Source organism: Hemibagrus wyckioides, linkage group LG11 (genome assembly GCF_019097595.1).
Source record: "Hemibagrus wyckioides isolate EC202008001 linkage group LG11, SWU_Hwy_1.0, whole genome shotgun sequence".
Classification (NCBI taxonomy): domain Eukaryota; kingdom Metazoa; phylum Chordata; class Actinopteri; order Siluriformes; family Bagridae; genus Hemibagrus; species Hemibagrus wyckioides.
Genome location: NC_080720.1, coordinates 16,781,685 through 16,802,944, shown reverse-complemented (window position 1 = coordinate 16,802,944; position 21,260 = coordinate 16,781,685). Strand labels below are relative to the sequence as shown.

Below are 21,260 nucleotides of genomic sequence, written 5' to 3'. Positions count from 1 at the left end.
GAGTCTGAAAATGGCCGTTGTTGTCGCCCCCTATAGAGAGCCCCTCGGGGGAAATAGAGAATAGACATGATGGCGCTAGAATAGAATGCAGACTGATAATGACGAGAAAATAATAATGAGGTTTAGACTGCTATTTTGAGCTTGCGCAATCATGAGCACTATCAAGCACACATAGTTTAGCCGCGACTTCTACAGAAGCACATACCCCCGCCATGAGAAAAAACTCCCCAAACCAGCTACAGATCACGTGCTGCAGGTCACGTGCAACTAGAACTGAGGAGGCAGTGACACAGAATTCCTTCAATCTCTGTCTCTGATTGGTGGACGCGTCTCGATGAGACCGCCCCTTAATTTTTATAAATTTTCCTTAAACATTTTTCTTTTCCCTTAAAGAATACGCTTATTCATCTTCTGTTCTTTTTCATTGAAGTTTATGCCATTTTTATAAGGACCCGGCATATAACACGTTTTTCTAACTTTTTAAGGCTTTTACAGAGGTCACCATTTTAGAGCAACAGTATTTTAAAGCAACTTCACTGTACCTCACTGGATGGGAAGGCTTCAGGAATAGCTAGAGTTAATTAAACAGCATAGTATCTAGCATGGTTTATTGAGTAAAAATATTGTATTGTATTATTTAACAGTCTCCACTCTTCTTCTGACCAGCACACACCAAAACTATCATATGTGACTTGTCATCATTTCTTTAAGAGTCACTGTAGCCCACTGTGTCTGATGTTCACTGGCATTTTAGCCACATTCCTGATGGTAATTCCCAGGGGGGAAAAACTTAGCTTTGGCCTGTAGGGCTTGATTTGACCTCCAAGAGGTCTTTGTGAGTATATGTCTTCTGTGCTTACTGTTTCATCTGCATTAAACAGACCACTTAAGGCAGGAACTGCTTGGTAATTTACTTTACAAGCTTGTGTCATGGAAAATAAGTGAAAATAAGAGGCACATCTCAAAAGAAACAAGGCAAAGGAATTTCCCCATGGGATTAATAAAGTTTTTTGAATCTTGAAAAATATGCAAGAGATTAACTACCATTGCATTTAAATACATATACAAAATGTCTGCCTCAATGTGACATAAAACAAAATGATATACACTGCACATTATTAGGGGTGAGAGAACTTTCTAGCTGTGTACTGCTCTATAAGAATTGTGACTATGATGGCTGTTCTATTTTAGGATATGTGATCCTGAGGATCATGACTTTTCTATGACTATTTTCTCAGACTATTTTCTGGATAAAGAGATCATATTGTTAAGGATATTTCCTGAAGCTGCCTTTAATCCTGTTTGAGGTCAAACATATTGGTAGAATAGTGTAGCATCAAATATCATGTAAAGAAACAAATTTAGTAGTAAAAGAAATTTAAAAACATTAGTTTAATGTTTCTTGGTATAAAAATTGTTCCTTTCTGAGTTGTACTGAAAAAAGTAAACCCAGAATGGAATGCTGAATGCCCCCACCCCACCCCCTCGCGCGCCCATCCTAGATCCTGAATATGATCAATATCGGTAAACTTTGCAGAAAAATACTATAAAAGCGAGACATCTGCAATATTTAAATGCTAATATTAAATATCAGCGCATTTAATTGCAAAACAAATCTATTTTTTAAAAAAATCATGATTAAAAACTACCAAGCCTTTGTAGTGAAATGTGACACCACACTCGCGCTCTGCGGCAGCAGCCATCGCTTTGTAAAGTGATTCTGATTGGTTAAGAGCTCACGACACGAGTTCACCGACTCCGCCTCCTCCTACGCCTTCATATGGCAATGGAAATTTCCAGAGGACCATTCATTCAAATTCTCGCCGTGTCTGACGTACGGAAGCGGGTTTAGGCGCCTTTTTATATTTCACTGCAGATTGTTGGTTTATATTCGATTAAAAGGGTAAGTTTTCTCTTTTTTTTTCCTTCTGACAAATGTCAAATTTTTGGCTCCTGAAAATTTGTAGTTAAAATTGTACTTGTTAGTTTAAAGGTGATTAGCCGCTTAGCTAACGTGTCAGCTTAAACATTAGTCGTTCATAGTCATAATTTCTATGAAGTCTGCTAATGTTATTCGGCAGTGTTGATGTAATTCCGCGTACTTTAGCCACCTAGCCACTTCCAACCCGTTTTTGAGTATCTCTTAGCTAATATAAATGACTCAACGGCGTGAGCTAGGTAATTACTTCACCCGGCAATGTCTCATTTTCCAGAAGCAAGCTATAACAGCCATTGGAGTCTAAGACCAGCTACCTAGCGTCGCCTTCCGGCTAAAGGCTGTAGTCTCTTTGAAATATATTTTGTTAAACAAATAGTCTGGGGTTTGTTTGGGGCTTTCCGTGTACCTTTCTGAACTTTTAAACCCATGCATTATGTAAAAAATGTATCCTAATAAAGAGTATGTATACTTTAATGGCTTAAGGAGCAATATTTCTGAATCTGTACTGAATTTGTTGGGCCACTCGAGTGCATTTTTTTTTTTTTTTTTTCGAGCATATGACCGCTGTGGTCAGCTCATAGCTATGAACCAGGCTGTGTCTATTTCTAGCTGACCTGTGTGAGATTCCTGTCCCCAGACTTCCCGTGATTCATCATGTGCTCAGTTTAGCTTGAGAGTGAGTGTATTTACCAACACAGTTTATTGATGCATTGTCCTGTCTGATTTCAGGTCCACCAACCTCTTTCAGTCTGCCTAATCAAACATTTCAGTCAAGTTTTTCCCTCTGTGAATTTTCCACGTTACCAATAGTTCACAATGTCTCAGCAGCAGATCAGGTACGTATTGACACTTTTGACTAGATTACTTGTATTTGAAGTGCCATTGTGTTTGAGTTATTTATGCCTCTAAATTTATTTTTTTTTGCTTAGCCTCCCAGCCAAGCTCATCAATGGTGGTATTGCTGGACTTGTTGGTGTCACTTGTGTATTCCCCATTGACCTAGCTAAGACTCGACTCCAGAACCAAAGACAGGGTCAACAGGTCTACAAGAACATGTAAGCAAACCTTTCTTTTGTTTTTTTCTTATTGTTCATATATATATATAAATAAAACAAGTAATACACACACACACCTGTTTTAGTCTATGGCCCTCTTCTCCCCCATGATATCACTATAGCCAGTGGTGCGCGTCATCATATTCAAGGTCTATTGTAGCCACTCCCTATTTGGCATTGACACAGATGACTGTGTGTTTAGCCCCGAGTGGGCCATTCACACCAATATCAATGGTTAATCTCATTGGAATGTGGAACAAGACTGACATTCACTTCCAGCTTTTGCTGTCCATAGCGTCATGCAAATTTGTGGGGCAGATCATCATTTGTGTAAGAGTAAGCAATGACTGTACTGGGACTAGGATTTCTGAGTACAGTTGTTTAACCTACTGTTTTTTCTTTCTTTTTTTTAGGATGGATTGTCTGGTCAAAACTGTGCGATCAGAGGGGTATTTTGGCATGTACAGAGGTAAGAGCAATTCTATATTGAGTGTTTCACCATTCTAACAACAAATAATTGTGGACTGTAAGCTATAGCAGCCTATGGCTTATTCTTCTGACATTTAAGCTGTGCTTTGAATCCTAAGGTTCATGTCTACAGAACTGGTTAACTAGTTTTATGCCATTCTGCATTAGAAAAGAAAAACCTTTGCAGTGGTTGGTAAGATGGATCTGTTCAGGGAGTGTATGCATGTATCTATGTAGATGTACAAATCACAATGTCCACAATTGTACAGTGACTACTAAGTAAATGTGCTGCACATAATTACCAGTTCATTTGTTGACTTATCATCTACATGTCTATCTCTACCAGACATACACACCTATTGGAACATTTTTTACATGGTAGTTCTGGAATGAGCTGAACTGTAGGTAGCAGAACTTTGAGCATAACAGCCCATGTTTGTATTGGGTTGCCGCTTGATGTGAGGAATGCTGTTTGTTTGCATCTGTGTTTTTTCATGTTACAGACATGGGTCCCCCCTGGGATAGTGAAGGCTAGCCGATTAAGGCGCAGCCACGCTGGAGGCAAATCATTTATCATGGTTCTGTCCACTCTGCTCTATTACAATTAGGCACAATTTGTTTATTTGTTGAATAATTGTTTTATTTTCTTCATAGCTTCTGAATTTCTGTAGACTTTCACTTTGTCTATTACTAACTCCTTTGGGCATGTACTGTATAATAACCTACATGCCTCTCACCATTTTGAGATTAGTTTTCTTTTGGTTTTCTTCTCTCTCATTATCTGTCCCTTGCTTTTTAAGAGGGATATTGAACTACAAACTATTTTCTTTCTCTTCCTTTATGCCTGCTTTCCTGGTTTCTAATCTACTCATAACTCATTCTCTTTTTTTTTTTCTTTCCCTTTTTTTTTTTCTTTTTTTTTTTTGGTATAAATAAGTTTTTGTTCTGAAGTTTTTTTATGCCAAATCCCCCTCCATGATCATTCCATTGTCACATGAGCTTTGCTTATGTTATTAGCTCTTCAATATCTGTATTTTTATTTATATAGTATGGTTCTGTCTTTGGTATGATGGTGGTGGGGAATGGGTGCTCTGTGATTAAATCTTGCTACTTTTTGGCTAATCTGCTGTGTTTTTGTCTTTTAGGTGCTGCAGTGAATCTTGCTCTCGTCACACCTGAAAAGGCCATCAAGCTGGCAGCCAATGACTTCTTTCGTCACCACCTTGCCAAAGATGGGTGCGTTGTGATTTAGGAAATTTTGGGAACAGTAATTTATACATAAATCATCTCTTGATAGTTGTATTTACCAAACACTTGCTGTGTTACAGGAAGGGGTTATCGGTGTTTAACGAGATGTTAGCAGGTTGTGGTGCAGGCATGTGCCAAGTCATCATTACTACTCCAATGGAGATGCTGAAAATTCAGCTACAAGATGCTGGAAGACTAGGTAAGCCTTGCTTATAATATTTAAGGCCACTAGCTTGGTACCACTAGGTGGGTACCCCATATAGGTCTGCCCACATATACCATCCCGTATTGAAAAGTGTTTGTACACAAAGTAAATGTAATTTTGTTTTTGCAGCTGCCCAGCAGAGAATGCCTGGTATCCTGGCTCCCAGTAAGCTGGCTCAGACCAACACTGTTCTGAGCCGCTCTTATAATGTAGTGCCGAGTTCCGCTGCTCAAACTATTTCTGCTACTCAGATTGCCAAAGAGCTACTACACACAGAGGGCATCCAAGGTCTATATAAAGGGCTAGGAGCAACACTCATGAGGTAAGAAATTGTGTATACTAGATGTGCATTTTTAGTGCTTTCTAACCTGTCTAACTCAGCACTGTGTAATGATGTGGTTATCATCTTTGTCTTCAGAGATGTGCCGTTCTCCATCGTGTACTTTCCTCTTTTTGCTAACATTAACCGTTTGGGTAAGCGCTCTGGAGATGATGTGGCGCCATTCTATTGGTCGTTCATGGCTGGCTGTGTTGCTGGTTCGACTGCTGCAGTGGCGGTTAACCCATGTGATGGTGAGTAATGTGTTTTTTGTTTTTTTTTTTTCCGTTTTTTCTCCTCTCCCCCTCATGTCTTCCTGCCCCACTATTTCCTGCTTCTATGCAAGCTCATTTCCTGTTCATATGTTTCAGTGGTAAAAACTAGGCTGCAGTCCCTGAGCAAAGGTGCTAATGAGGAGACCTACAGTGGAGTGCTTGACTGTGTGAGGTAATTATACAAACCACTAATGCTACAAACTTTCGCTGGTTAATATGGCACTGGTTTTTATTTGATGGGCATCAACAGAACATTCTAGGGGAAAGTTAGAAATTGGAGGGTAAAAATGAGCAAAGATGCTGTTTTCTTATGTAGATTAAACAGACTTGAATATTGTTCTAGAATAGCTTGAATAACATTTTAAATATCATTGTGAAGATCATTTAAATATCACATCAAAACTGCTCATTTAAATGCTAGTAGATAATGTAGACTTCCTCTCAGTCTTTGGTAACAGAAAAGGAAATGGTTTGTGCTCTCTCTAATGCTTGTTTTGCAATCTGATTGCAGCTGCTCATATTTTAATAAGCTGTGGCTGAGTTGTTTTGCTCTTTTTGTTTTTATAGCAAGATCATGAAGAAGGAAGGACCATCTGCTTTCCTGAAGGGGGCAGGCTGTAGGGCACTCGTCATTGCACCTCTTTTTGGCATTGCTCAAGTTATGTATCTTGTTGGAGTTGGTGAATTCATTCTGAGCCAAAGGTCATTTAACCTCCTGTCTCCTTAAGCAATCAAGAATTGCCTCAACTGAATCTGTTCTGGGGACGTGAGACACAATCAAAGACTAGAGTTAGATTGACAGCACAGCTGTCAGTTTCCTGAGCCAGTTTCTGGTGTAACTGCACTTCCTGTCTGGTCTGCTCACTCACTTGAGTGCCTGACCAACATTTTGCACTTGTTAGTAAGGCTTTTGCAGGAGGTATGAGATGGTGCTCAACATCCTTCTAGAAGGATTTGTAACTGATTCCCCTCAGTGAGGGACGATGGCGTCACAGACACGTTCATCAAAATGACTTTTCTTTTTTGTGTAGTGTCTGTGTTTTGTAAGTCACTTATTTTTGTGTTGATGAGGCATGCATTGAATGCATTCATGATGGTCACTATTTTTACTAATTACTTCTCATGGTAGCTACAACAGTTTGGGTGGGGGTTTACTTATTGACCACAAGTTCAATTCATTGACATGTTTCTAAACTATGACATTGTGGGCACATGGCTGCTTAGTGGCGCCAGACATATTGAACAGTAAAGTTTTCATTTAAACAGATTTTCTGGACCAGTTAATTTAAAACCTGCATTGGTTGTAGGCGATAGATGCTGAAAAAGGCATGTGCTGCTCTTCATAGCGAGAACTGTATCTAAAGCAAACCATAACACCCTTGTTCTATTATTCCAACATGTTGCTCTACCACAATAATAGTACATATTTACATCAAAAAACAAAAACTCATTTAAAATCTATGGAAGTTCAAGTTAATATCCATAGCACATTCTCTGAATTAGATTTAATGAAATGGCCTGTAAATGCATAGTAAAAGGAGTTACTGAATGAACAATGTGTAACTGCATAAAATAAATAGTATATTTGTAGAATGTCATCTCAGAAATGTGAAGATCAGAAAGTGCCAGTCTGGTTAATATTGATTGGATCAACAGTTCTCTTTAATATTTCCAGATGGTAAGGTATGTTTTAATGTAAGCTGCATCTACCTTCTAAATTCCAGGGTTATTAAACAGTATGGGATTCAGATTGTTTTTGTATCAAGTGTTAAACAGCATAAACCATGGTGTTTGCTATAAAATGTTTCATTAAGACTAACATTTAACAACTTGGTTCAGTTTGTACTTCAAAACACTTCAAAATACACTTCAAAATAAACTTGAACATGTAGCTAGAAAATGAGCTTTTGAGTATCTTTTTTTTATTTTTTCAAAGCAGTTCATATTTAGAAATTGATACAAAACACATGCAATGGAATTTCTGATCATGTGTTGTGCTTTAGACAATGGTAACTCCCTACTACCCTGTATTGAAGTATTACCCAAGGTTTTTGAGAAATATAATTATATGCAACTACATATTTTTTACATTTAACATTCACAGCATGCGTACTGAACGTGTGATTAAATGCACAATGAGGTATCGGTTATCCCAATTTGTGCTCATTTAGATAAAGAACTTTGGATAGTATGATGATTACTCACACAAAGCTGTGCTTAATGTTTCACTGATCTTGATCTATGAATAAGGGGCAGTGCTGTGTTATTATAAAGGACTGAGTGTTTACCAGGGCAAGGGTTTTCACACTGCACTATACAAGCAACATGGCAGTTTTGTGTGGTTTACATTCATGCCACACCACTCAATACTGGACTGTTGCAGTCATCTTTAAATCTTGATTTTGCAATACGGCAGCATGAACTTTAGATAGGATCAACATCAATCACAATCTGCCTAAATGTTTACAGAGCATTACTCAGAACCTGAACTAAACACACATTACTACAGCAAACATGGAATACATTTGCACGTCAAATACCATTCCAAGGCATCAACAGAAAGCAAGCAGTAGCTATTCTTTACACACGATATTTACATTACCAGTCTTTATGTGTAATGCATAGTAACAAGAAGCTGAAAAAAACAAAACAAAATTACCCAATCTTCTCTGCTTGGGTATGTCTAAACTGATCGTACAAATCAGGTTGTAATCATAAATGGTCTCATTAATAAACAAAATAATATAGATGCATGTTAATTCAGTTACACTTTCAATCCATATAGTGGTGAATCAATACAAACACAAACAATTAAACAAAGAATGGAAAGAAGAATTAGAAATCTGCAACAATATCTTACACAACTCTATGCTGAGCCTTTCAAATGAGTTGGCTCAGTGAGGTCAGGACAGATCTACATGAAGTAGGAGACCTGTGAGCATCTATATGACTTCCCTGTTGCTCCGAATACCACAACATAGAACCATACTGAAGATCATACCAATTATCTGCCCACAAAAAAACAGCAATATGTTAGAATAATAACACACATGACACGCCACATATCATTAAAACTCTATATGCAGACACTTTCATGTACGCACCATGATTCCTGCAACGCCAATACCCACATATCCAATGATGAAGAGTTTCTCATTGAAAAAATCCTCTATGGCTTTGACACAGTCCTGAAAAAATAAAATAATGATCAAGTTATTTGAGTTTCTTTCTTGATTAAATATACTATATTGCTAAAAGTTTTGGGACACCTGTCCAAATTGAGTTCGGGTGCTGTTTTTCAGGGGTTGGGCCTGGCCCCTTAGTTCCAGTGTATGTTCCTCTGACTTTCATATCAGGCCCTGATATGGTGCTATAACACTGTTCATTATGAAGTGACATGCAGAGACTGAGGATTGATGGGTCTGTCCAGCTGATACAAATAAAATTCTGGTGCATTTGTGCCACTCCTGTCTGGCTTTAAGGGATCAAGTGACATGAAACATCTCACCATCTGTTCCCTCTATGTTTAACCTCCCTACATGGTGCACTTCTCAGCTGAGCTTCACTCCCTTTCATATTCTTCACCTCACTATCTAGTCATGGCCATCACTGCCATCTGCTGGACATAAGAGTTTATAACAGCTAATATAATTAAAGGAAAACTTTACATAAATGTCATTTCTGGGTACATAAACACCACTTTGCATCATCATAGTGGATCCTAAAAGAATATCTGTCCAACTAACATTGTTTCAGATACTTTGTGTTATAAAGCATAGGGATATAGAAGCTAGATGAACACATAGGACAGAAGTTTAAAAAAAAAAAGAAAGAAAGAAAGAAGGCAGGTAGATAAACATATAGAACTCAATGGTGTTTTGTTCAATATGCCTACACCATGTCTTCTTACTTGGTTTTGTAAATATTTCTTCTTTCATTTAGAATTTTGAAGACTCTATGAGTGGAAGTGCAGCTCAGTTGCTGGGATATTTTGTTCATATATTTTGTATTTCCTGTTCTTTGGGGACCCATGATTGTTTAATTGTTTGTTTCTGAAGTTATTTGGTTTGTTGAGAAGTTGATTCTTCTGTTTAACCTAGTTTTGAGTTTGAGGGGAATTTTGCCTTTTATGCCTTTTTAATTTGTATTAGAAACGGAAATCTGCTTTATTCCGGTTTGTATGCTGAGTTTGCTGAGTTCTTGTCTACCTTTAGTAAGTAGTTACAGAACTCTGGATGCAGGATCTCAATTAAATGTTGGTTCTAATTGCCTGAAGCACTTCACTGAAATGCAGGGCAATCAGTTCAAACATTTACCCTCAAACGTCCTGTAATTGCTTTATCCCGATGAGGGTCACAGTGGATCCTGTCCCGAGAACACTGGGCATGAGGTGAATGGGATGCTAGTCCATCGCAGGGCATTAAGCACACATACACATAATCCTTCACAAAGGCTGCAAATTTATCTTAGCCAATTCACCTACTCGCATGTTTGGAGGTGGGAGAAAAATTGAGAACCTGAAGGAAACCCAAGTGGACAAAGGGGGAACATCAGAAACATCAGTCACCCCTATCAAAGCTGGGACCCTGGAGTCATCAGGTGGTAATAACAGCTTCAAACATTGATTCAAATTATTTTAATTGTAATATCCACAAAAAATATTTTATGGCAGAGAAAGCTCTCACTTAATTTGCTGGAGAAAATGGCCTGAAATAGTTTTTCCAAGTATTTCAAGCATTATCTGATCACAAAATGGCTGCTTGCCTATATTAAAAAATATCTCAGTACTTTATTTCATTGAAAATAAAATTGTTCTCAACTATATGTTTTCCTTAACTCCCCTTTAGCTTGTTAAATCCATTTTTTTTTCTAAGTAAAAATAAGTTATAAGAAATATGAATTTTACTTTAATGAGTTTAAACATAATGATAGCATCTGATGGCACAATTTATGATTTATTAAGTGGATTACTAAATACTAATAAAATGCAACAAGCACAACATAAAACTGTACCTTGCTATTGTCAGGGCATGATAAGACATCAGATTTTCTCTCTGAGCTTCCACAGCACGCAAGCTGTAAAAGACAAACACAAGGGATGCAGCGATTAAATCCTGAAGTAAAGCCAGCTACACTATTAGTTTTGGAATAAAATGATAGACGTACAATTTCATGGTATATGGAGGTGATTGTACTGTTGCCAGTTCCAGTGAGGGAGGCAGTGTAGAAGTTTTGAACATCCTTAATAATCTGAAAAATGTATGACAGAGCACCCATGTATGTCGTTAGATATTATTAGCATTGACACTCGCAGCACTGTTGAGTTGCACGGTGAAGAAATTACCTGATCTTTGTTCAGGAAGCCAAAAACTCCTGCAGCCACCTCTGCACCAAAAATGATCAGCAGACAGGAAAAGAACTAGACAAGAGACAATAGAGTCACATCTACCGTAGGTTTTGTTACCCTAATTTTCACCAAATTTGATTATCTGCCACTTCCCACACACTAGCTAACTTTTCCCCACACAACATCTACCAAATAGTAAAGGTCAGGACTAGCACAGCATTTCCTCCAAAACACATGAAGCCAGCCACCACATATTTTCAAAAAGTTCATACTACATCACAGGAAAGCGTAACACACTAGAAGAAACAGGCTAAGTGCCCTCTTATGCATACATGAGATCACAGCCTGTCATTATTGTCCAGTGACTCAAGTTTAACTTTAATGACTGACAGGGGAATCCCACCCTTAGTACTCCCATCCACAGTCAATGTTGCTTCTTAGACTCCCAGCCACATTTAAATAAATTAAAACAAACATGTTTGTATTGCTCTAGACTGGTCGAAGGTTACTGGAGCGGTACACAGCTCTTACCCACCAATCCAAGAAGACACTGTGACTCCCTCACAGCTCCACAGCACCCAAAGAAACCCACGAGCATCATGATTCCTCCTGCTCCGATCAAAATATACACAGCTGGAAACAGAAAAGAGAGACAAGGTAGCTGGACAGTGGTGTGTTTAAGGAGTTTCTTTAAATTTCCTTTCAGTAAGTTCATCTGTGCAATTCAAAATCTCACCAGAAGACGGCAGCAATAGGACATGCTTTACATGTTTATGCTAGAGCAACAGAGTTCTGAGTGTTTCAGTAAGGGAACGCTGACATGGCAAAAACGTTATTTGCTGATACTTGATACCAATATTACCTGAAAAAACTAAGAAGGAAAAAACGTTTATTCGTGATATTTATTTAATACAGGCCAAAATCAGTCAGATTGCATCCAAATTCAACCTAAATTTCAAAATATTTAACTATGAAAAACACAAAGTGATATGTAACTTATTGTGGTACGGATGTCATATCCACTAGGTCTAATTGTAGTTCATTCTTTGTATTGATATTTCTTCTCTGAACATTTCATCCATGAAATGCTAAAAAAAAAAAACAATTGTGCCTTACAAGAAATTAAAAACAGGAACAAAAAACATCTGGCTACCTTGACTAATGACAAATTATATTCCATTATAAATAGGCACATAATTATATACATAATTCTACCAGGTGTTTGCGGTGAGGTCAGTAAAAATGGAAATCTTTATTTTAAACATTTTGTGGTTCATGTATGACAGGAAGGCAGAACGAGTTTCAGTTTGAATATTATGTACTTCCCTTTGCATAAATAATCTTTTCACAAGGGACCATGAAGTGCAGAAGTGTGGTAGCAGCAGTAAGTCTGCTGATTTACCCCATGCTACAGGCTGCTGTAGGGCTCATCACAGCACAGGCAACACAAAAAACAAACAAAAAAAGTCAAAGGCCCTCATTAAAACAGAGCAACATAAACCAGTCTTTGTATACACAACACACTTGACTAATACGGTCAACACAAGCTTCTCCTGTGATTAGAGACAAACCCTGGATCCTGGAGAGTTTCCTAACCTATTCACACTTTCACTTTCTTCCAGCTCCCAACACACCTGAACCAAGGTTTCAGAACAGAATTAGGTATGTGGAAACTGATCACCGGGGTCAACAAATAAAGTCGTAGAAATGACAAATTTTCTTGAATTGAATTCTAATTCAATTCTTAATTTTAAAGCATTATATTCCTTCATTGTTCACCTCATGCTAAATAACCCCATCTGCTGCACCGTATCCCCTCTGCCGTTAGTGATCGCATCCTGCACCATAGCAACAATTCTCTCTTGCTTTCCTCTGAGGACATTTAAGGACTGCTCTGAAGACACTGTTGCTAGGATGGCATCAAATCTATAACTAAAACCCCTTGCTATCATCTGCATAGCATTTCATCCTGGCTTCAACCATAATCAGTGATGAAAAGTCCAAACTGATTACCTTTAAGGAGTGTGTTTTACACACAGAAATCTATCTACCTCAGTGCAAATGAGCCTCATATAAGATAAGCCTCTTATGTGGCGCTCTCTCAATTAGTCAAATAAATCTCAAACTTGGATAATTATTAGGCATCACTGTCTTGCCCTCTGTTTTCCAACATATCCAGCGAGAACAGTCCTCAAGCAAAAAAAAACATCGCAGCTGGAGGTATATGAAAGGGAAGCCATTTTCCCATATACATTAGATGGCTGCTGAGAAAGGGCTTCATCCACTTCACTCCCTAGTCTAATTAAAACTCAAGGGAGGCACTGAGCTGTTGTTTTCCTTTAGACATGATGAAGAGAGTAAAATGAGTCCACTGTGAGTATAAGAGCTGAAAACATCAGGCCTCAGCTCCTCTCTTCACTTCCTGACTGCCACAGGGACAGAAAACTTGGCACTAGAAGCAGCCACCATTTTAGCCTATATAAACACTGCTCACAGAATTTAAATAAACAGCTCTGCACTGCACATAGATAGAATCATTTATGATGCTTCTTTTTTCAGTACTCAAATTCTGTGGGAATTTACCTGAGTCCTTTGAGAAAGTATGAAAATAAGTGGGTGTCAGTAACATGATGCCTCGAGCATGATGCGCTCCATAGAAAACAGGTGACCAAATGGAAAAACACCTGGGAGGACTGTTGCGTCATCATGCAAATCTTTCTAGTTGGTCTGGGCAGAGTCAGTTCTTGGTAACTTTTATACCTTCTGATCAGTATCAAAATCAGTATGCCAGTGTAGCACGGTCTAGCTATTATTTTTCTACTTAAAATCCGAGTACAGTAAACCTAAACATTACACACTCGTCATATAACACCGAGTTACAACGTGTTAACATATCACTTTAGTTGATGATGATGATAAGAATGAAGAAAGATATATATTGTTCTAGTTTGAGAAATAAAGCTGAAAAAGAGATATGATGATTTAAATGATCAGTGACATAATAATGACAATGTTCTATAATTTGCTTTTAATTCAATAATAATGCTACAAAACAGCTATCAAACTGTAGTATTTCCATTCATTTATCATCAGTAGTTGGCTATCCTAGATCTGGAGTTTATCCCAGGACCACTGGGTTGGTGAGACAGGTATACTTCCTGGTTGGGACTCCAGTCCATTGCAAAGAAATGTTCACAAACACATTCACACAGACATTCCCATATTTGGGCAATTTAGAATAGTCAATTTATCTACCAGCAAGTGGGAGGTAGAGTAAAAACACACACAGTTGCAGGAGAACATGTGAAACTTCACAGTCAGTAACCCTTGCTCAGGATTGAACCCAGGACCACAGAACTGTGACGGGGAAATACTACTACATAGTTGATGCACTGACTACTCCCCATCTTTTTACCTAGAACATCATACAATATCACCACAACATTTTTACCTTTAATAAAAGTGTAAAGTCAATTGTAATGAACTTTACTATAACACTTCACACCCACAAATACCCTGTTCTTTAAATAAAAAGAAAACTACAAAAACAGATGATGCATCTTCAGTTTCACATCTCATATTCTCATTTTGATATGTCAGCCTGATTTTTACAGAACACAGAAGTGAATCTGCCATCCGCAGCCTGTAACAACAAGCCTGTCCCTTTATTTAGATGTCATAAAGTGCCAGAGTCTAAAAACTAGTCTGAAACAACCTCTTCGCAACTTGAAGACTAATAGACCAGAGATCAAGATTTATGAGGTAAGTGGATGGAGGTCCACAGCCCATGGCTCTAGCTCAGCAGTCCCGTGTTCCTCTGAGAGAGTGCCGAGGAGAGTCAATAAGAAAATGATCCCATTGTAACTCACAGGGCACCGCTATGTGTAATGTCCTTTGAGAAATACCCTTTAGCCATTAGCTGGATTTATAAGTGTCCCATTCATCATGCCTGAGCCCAATATTGACCCTCCATTCCCCATTACAGCACCACAGCAGCTCTGCCAAACAGTAAAACAGTTTATTAGTCCTGTCATTATATATGCCTCATTTCTCAGATTCAGTAGCAGGTCATCATACCGAGATATTTCAGCAGAAATAATACTACATATATAGAAATATCAATAATGCTTTAACATCTTTTGACAATCAAGTGTTTTGACAGTTGGGTTACTTGAGGCCGTTCACCTAAATGAAGCCATCATGTGCCTTACGTTACTGTCTGTGTGGATTTTAACATCTTCTCCCTGTATCTCCCTAGTTGGTGAATTTTGCTATGCTAAAACCTTTAAGCTGAATGTGAATAAGTGTGCAAATGTGTTTGTACTGTGCCATGTAATGGACTGGCATTCCATCCAGGGTGTTTTCCCCTGTTCATTGATCAGTAAATCTGGTAGCATACTACACCTCATCTGGCTTTCAGTAAGTTCTGCTGGCTGTCCACAAAGTCAGAAACCAACAGGAGTTAAACAGTGGGAAGACTGCAATGGATACAGATGAAAAGGTAGAGATAGTGCTTCTTGGTGCTAGAGGCCAGTGTATGATACAAAAAAACTGAAACTGAAAGGGAATTATCATGAAGCTGAACTGCAAAATGTGGGAATCAATGACATCTTTAGGTCATACTTTCACCCCAGTAATGGTCAGTAATGGAAGACATTTTGTTATGCCGTGTTATTCAGTAGATTTCTGTTCAGCTTCATAATTCTTTGATAGGAATACTGGCACCAGGATGATGGCTGTTATAGCTCATTTGAGACAAACAATGAGGTGCCTTGTGAGCTGAACACACCAAGGTTGAATCTGCATGTCTTGGCCTGGTTTAAAATTTATATCTCATTCTATGGTTTAGCTAAGAAACCGGAATGCCACATAAAATCCCAAAATCCCACTTAATCACATAAAATCACGGTAGAAGATCTACAGATGTAAAATATACTTCACTATGTGATTGTGTAACATCATAACATTCGTTTTTCCCAAAGCATAACTTTGAAGATGTATGCTACTCACCCAAAAAGAAGGTTTCAGGAGCTCCATCTTCTTTCAGTAATGAGGCTATATGAGGATCAAACCTTAGCCAAAGTCCCACTGCTAACACCAAAGAACCAGAGAGCTGGACACCAAATGAGAAATGGTTATAGGTATCAGTTTGAAGATTGTATTGTCAATCTTTCTTCTGACACATTTATTTATTGGGCATAATATGCATACTTGAAATATTTGTGGAGCAAAAAAGATGATCATACCTTCTACCAACATGACACCTCTATCAGAGACAGACTAAATAAAATCACCTAAAATATCTTAATTTAGTCTCAATTAGAGTCAACCGGGATCGGTTTTCCTATAAAATAACCCCCAGTTGATTCCACTTGAGATACATGTACCACTTGTGGCAGTGTCATGACATACAATAAAAATGTGGATCAACAATTTGTCAATTGCACAAGTAATGCTAGCTAGTTCACATAAACTAACTTGCACCATACCTGTATCGGCATATTATCGTAATAACCTATATGAACCGAAGCTGAGAATATTAGAGTAATAGAAGTGAAATGGATGACATAACATTTTGTACTAATTTCCTGCTAATATCCTGCAGGATGAGATTAACAGTATTCCCTAATCTCAGTGGCCTCTTTAGCAGGATAATGAACCGTGCCCACACTGCAAAAATTGTTCAAGAATGGTTTGAGGAATGACAAAGAGTTCATGGTGTTGACTTGGCCTCCAAATTCTCCAGATCTCAGTCTGATCAAGCATGTGTAGGATGTGCTGGACAAACTGAGGCCACCTCACAACTTACAGGAATTCTGCTGCTAAGGTTTTGTTGCCAGATACCACAACGCACCTTTAGAGGTCTTGTGGAGTCCAGGCCTCTGCAGATCAGAGCACAAGGGGGACATACACAATAATCATGCAGGTGGTTTTAATGTTATGGCTGATCGGTGTATATACACACACTTAGAGTCATTAACGTCTGTGCATCTGCTCATCCATGCTATTTTCTAATAATTTAGTCATGTAGCAGTAGCGCAATGCATAAAATCATGCAGATACAGGTCAAGACCATCGGTTTCTATAGAATCCGCAAACCAGCCCAACAATCCTATCATGGTTAAAATCGCAGAACTCTGCATTAGAAAAGATTAGTGCTATGTTGTCTAAACAAAATCAAAACACATGTTCTACTGTAATAATATTATTACAGTATTTACTAATGATAAGCGGTTAGATTACATTTATGTTCAAACCTCTTAGTTCTCCATCCACCTCTTAAAGTTCTTTAGTCATAAAAATCCTTAAGTGGGACTGCAAAAGATGTGATTTTTTTGTTAATGTACGCTGGCTCCAGTAGAACAGTAAAATGTTATTCTCACCATATTTGTTTAGTCTGTCTGTGGGAAGTTTTTTAAACACATGTTCTTAGCCCAAGTGCACTTGGACTTTGTCTGCAGTGTTTCAACACACAGCCTGCCTTATAACATCAGTGAAATGGATTAGGCTTTAGACTCAGGTTTGACCTAATATGCTTCTGTTTTTCTAAATGCCTGAAAGGACACCAAATACCAAGAATACCATTTTGATAATTCCTCAATAAGTACAAATCAAATCAATATTACCCTCAGCAAGGAGTAGCATTCCAAATAAATGGGAAACCTCTCATAAGGTCATCCTGCCACTCCCCCACTGTCATCATCAACAAGCAGGCTGTGCCAGTCTCACAGGACTCTGCTGTCACTCCTGCTGGAACTCTGCAGCCCTGGCATTCACCCCACCAAGCTACTATGCCAAGTGGCCAAGACAACAGTTCACTTCTCTACCGTACAAATTTCAAGACAAAGGCATTGCTGTCAATTGTTTAGACATCAATACAGAGATAACCAATCACCCCAACAAAACCCTTCATTACAGCATTCTTACACTGACCACTTGCGCAAATCTAACGTAACCCTTTCATTAGTGTGATGATAAAATCACCATGCCAGAGACAGTAGGAGGAGCAGAAACTGTACAAGGTTGGTCATTGGAAGGTTATAACATGAACTGGAGTATATGGATTAACTGCACTGCTCCATACAGCAAAGATTAGTCTGGGACTGTAAAAATAAACCCTAATGATTTCATAATTAAAACATTACCCTTTAATTACTCCTTCCTAATGTGCATGTAACCATGTAATGGAATGGTCAGCCCAGAGTCCAGATCTAGATCCAGTTACCAAACTGGAAGAGCCTTAAAGAAGAGTGGACCAAGATCATATCACAGCAGAATGAGAAACTAGTAATGTCCTGCAGATGTCATTCAAATCAAGAGCCTCTACACTTCCTAGTAATTGTTGAAGTGCCTTGGTTATTTTTAAAACATGCTGGTAGAACAATGGTACACCCACAGATAATATCCCTTCAAATTTTGAGCGATGAAGAATTTACATCTCCACTATATATTTAGACACACACACACACACTAAAATAACACACAGAAAATAAAGATAGCTAGTCACATTACAAAAATGGCTGTTGCATATGTTATTTTAAGATTTCTAAACGACTACCGTGATTCATTTAAACACAAAAACTGCCAGTAAACCCAAACCTGAAGTGAACCATGAAGTTTCCATCAGTCATAGGCAAAATAAAAGCTATTTTCTTCTTGACATGTGACTTACTGCATCACAATACTCTGTACTTGGGTAAATCACCTACTGTATTGCCGCAATACACTGCTTCATATGGGTAAACTAGGTGTTTGTTGGCTAAATATGAACATTTTAAACTGACACCAAAAAACCAACTGGTTCTGAAACCAAAACTACAAACTACATTAAGAACACTTTAGCTGATTGTTAAACAACCAAACCCTAACACTTTATAAGCGCAGAATCTTGAGGTACTTACACAAAACACACAGAAATATTCTCAAGTCAATATAGTAGTAATTAAGTGATCATTGATTCATGGCAAAAATTGATGAATGAACAATTAACCATGAAATTTTACACACAAGGTTATCTGCATGTAATAATATCGGAAATTACATTTCCATTTAAAAGCTATAAGCAAATTACATCTTTAAGAAATATGAATAAATTAGACTAATTAATTAGGCTGTTCTTTCTCTATTAATCTCTTGATCTACAGTCTACCATCATTTAAACTTTTATCATTTAATGGATGTCCAGTGATGTGTAATGACACTTAAGCCATTAGGTGACGATGTTATAATTTCTCAGGTAAATGCACTCCTGGACATAGGTGTGTAAATTTACTTTAAAAAGATTTTAAAAGACCCATTAGTGGGAACTGAGTGACTATGACTACGACTTTAGTTAAGCAGGAAATGTCACAATAAACTAACAGCAACTCACTAGCCAGGAAACGGTTGTGTAAATACACAGAAAATTGAATTATTTGTTTTATTCTTTTACTCTATTCCTCATCATAGTGAAGCAATAATGTGAGGAGCAGCTTATAAGCAGCACTGAGCTGGACTAAAGTGAGAGGACTACATCAAATCCTCCAGTGATGAACTAACACCTAAACTGCTCATATTCACGTTTACACTTCATTCCAGTTGTATTTTTGTGACACCTTAAATGACATAATGTTGGTGGAAATTCAGCATGGGGAAGCATGAAGAAGGTTAAATTCAGGACTCTCCATTAGAAATTTCCCTATGCTAAAAACAAACACAGTCCTGGCAGAATTCCCAGCGCTATTATAGTCACAACAGTCGGTCTTATACACTACAAATATAAACAAAGACGGATAAAAATGTTGCACTAGGCTCCTGTCACAAACAAGCAGTCTGTAAATCATAAATAAACAACTGAATGATAGTTACACAAGCGGTGAGATCTACAGTCACATATCTTCTGATCCCAAACCTAATTATCATCAGAGGCAACACAAGGCTCAGATTCTGATACTACTACTACTATTACTACTACTGGGAGGGTGAAATCATGAGAATATTCTTGTCGGTAGGCTGCTTAGAAACCTGAAAATATCTTCCATGCTTCATAAACAAGATGAAATGGAGATATGTGAATCTCACAGACAGACATGGGCAGTTGATGCGGTGTCTGTGCGGCGGTTAGCCCGGTTAGCAGTGTGGTCCATACACCTGTCATGCCTTAACCTCATATCCCTCAATTCAATACCCGTTTATTCCGCCTGAAATGGTTTAGAAGTGAAAAGCTCACCCAGAATATGAAGTTGAAGATGAAAAGCAGGTATTTCACGCATTTCGTGCCTCCTTGCACTTTGCCCATTTTGGCTGTTCGGCTCGTGCGTCCTCCGTTTCAAATCGCAGGGTTAATGTCCAACTCGCGAGAGGAGATTGCGGGAAATTTCTCAGTCACACACTGTCTCACTCCTGTGAGCAAGAGCGCGTGCGACTTCGTTCCCTGTAAGCCCCGCCCACCTGCTCCCCACCCCATGTTCATACTCCATTAGCGCTTAGAGTTAAACATTAGACACAGTGGAAACTGTTCTCTGCATTTTACTTTGCATTTTAATTTGCATATCCTCATTCATTTTCTATTTTATCAAATACCCCTTACACACAGGTCAGGTTTAGGTATACTAAATGTGACTGTGCTAAGCTAGATAGATAGATAGATAGATAGATAGATAGATAGATAGATAGATAGATAGATAGATAGATAGATAGATAGATAGATACTTTATTGATCCCATGAAGGAAATTCTTGTTACAGCAGCTTAGACAGCAAGACGCAACACACACAAAAATATAAAATGTAAAATTATATATATATATCAGTCCACTCAGTCCATTGCTGTTCACTCTGCTGACTCACAACTGTGCAGCAATGCACAGCTCTAATCATATCATCAAGTTCGCCAATGACACGACCGTGGTGGGTCTCATCAGTAAGAACAACGAGTCAGCGTATAGACAGGAGGTGCAACAACTAGCAGCCTGGTGTAAAGTCAATAACCTGTCTCTGAACGTCGACAAGACTAAAGAGATGGTTGTTGACTTCAGGAGAGCAAAGAGTGACCATTCTCCACTGAACATCGATAGGTCCATCATGGAGATCGTCAAGGGCACCAAATTCCTTGGTGTTCACCTGGCGGAGGACCTCCCCTGGTCACTCAACACCAGCTCCATCACCAGGAAAGCCCAGCAGCGTCTCTACTTCCTGCGAAGGCTGAGGAAGGCTCATCTTCCACCTCCTATCCTGACCACCTTCTACAAAGGGACCATCGAGAGCATCCTGAGCAGCTGCATCACTGCCTGGTTTGGGAATTGCACCATCTCGGACCGCAAGACCCTTCAGCGTATAGTGAGGACAGCTGAGAAGATCATCGGAGTGATCTCTCTTCCCTCTATCACAGACATTTACTCCACACGCTGCATCCACAAAGCTAACAG

The 21,260-nt window shown here is 38.5% G+C and overlaps 2 protein-coding genes across 3 annotated transcripts; one reads left to right on the top strand and one right to left on the bottom strand.

The window, feature by feature from the left end:
* Positions 1-1,745: 1,745 nt before the first annotated feature.
* slc25a55a (solute carrier family 25 member 55a) lies at positions 1,746-7,412 on the top strand. 2 transcript variants are annotated; one of them, XM_058402367.1, is made up of 10 exons: positions 1,746-1,903; positions 2,669-2,775; positions 2,869-2,994; positions 3,408-3,463; positions 4,608-4,698; positions 4,791-4,909; positions 5,045-5,237; positions 5,334-5,488; positions 5,606-5,681; positions 6,077-7,412. In XM_058402367.1, the coding sequence occupies exons 2-10, from the start codon at positions 2,756-2,758 to the stop codon at positions 6,234-6,236; spliced, it is 996 nt and encodes a 331-aa protein (XP_058258350.1). In that variant the 5' UTR covers positions 1,746-1,903; positions 2,669-2,755; the 3' UTR covers positions 6,237-7,412. The 2 variants fall into 2 exon arrangements, with proteins under 2 accessions (XP_058258350.1, XP_058258351.1); XM_058402368.1 differs by lacking the exons at positions 1,746-1,903; positions 2,669-2,775 and having other exon boundaries at positions 2,910-2,994; positions 3,966-4,698.
* On the bottom strand, positions 7,410-20,244 carry tspan2a (tetraspanin 2a). Its single transcript, XM_058402370.1, has 8 exons — positions 20,065-20,244; positions 15,867-15,969; positions 11,392-11,489; positions 10,854-10,928; positions 10,676-10,759; positions 10,523-10,585; positions 8,614-8,697; positions 7,410-8,517 (listed from the first exon to the last, which is right to left on the bottom strand). The coding sequence occupies exons 1-8, from the start codon at positions 20,131-20,133 to the stop codon at positions 8,452-8,454; spliced, it is 642 nt and encodes a 213-aa protein (XP_058258353.1). The 5' UTR covers positions 20,134-20,244; the 3' UTR covers positions 7,410-8,451.
* Between the last annotated feature and the right edge of the window lie 1,016 nt (positions 20,245-21,260).

Coding starts and splice junctions, on each gene's coding strand:
- slc25a55a (XM_058402367.1), top strand. CDS start 2,756: ATGTCTCAGCAGCAGATCAG. Junction 2,995..3,407: donor CAACAGGTCTACAAGAACAT/GTAAGCAAACCT, acceptor TCTTTTTTTTAG/GATGGATTGTCTGGTCAAAA. Junction 5,682..6,076: donor GGAGTGCTTGACTGTGTGAG/GTAATTATACAA, acceptor TTGTTTTTATAG/CAAGATCATGAAGAAGGAAG.
- tspan2a (XM_058402370.1), bottom strand. CDS start 20,133: ATGGGCAAAGTGCAAGGAGGCACGAAATGCGTGAAATACCTGCTTTTC. Junction 10,929..11,391: donor CACAGTGTCTTCTTGGATTG/GTGGGTAAGAGC, acceptor TCTCTTGTCTAG/TTCTTTTCCTGTCTGCTGAT. Junction 8,698..10,522: donor CATGCCCTGACAATAGCAAG/GTACAGTTTTAT, acceptor TTATTTTTTCAG/GACTGTGTCAAAGCCATAGA.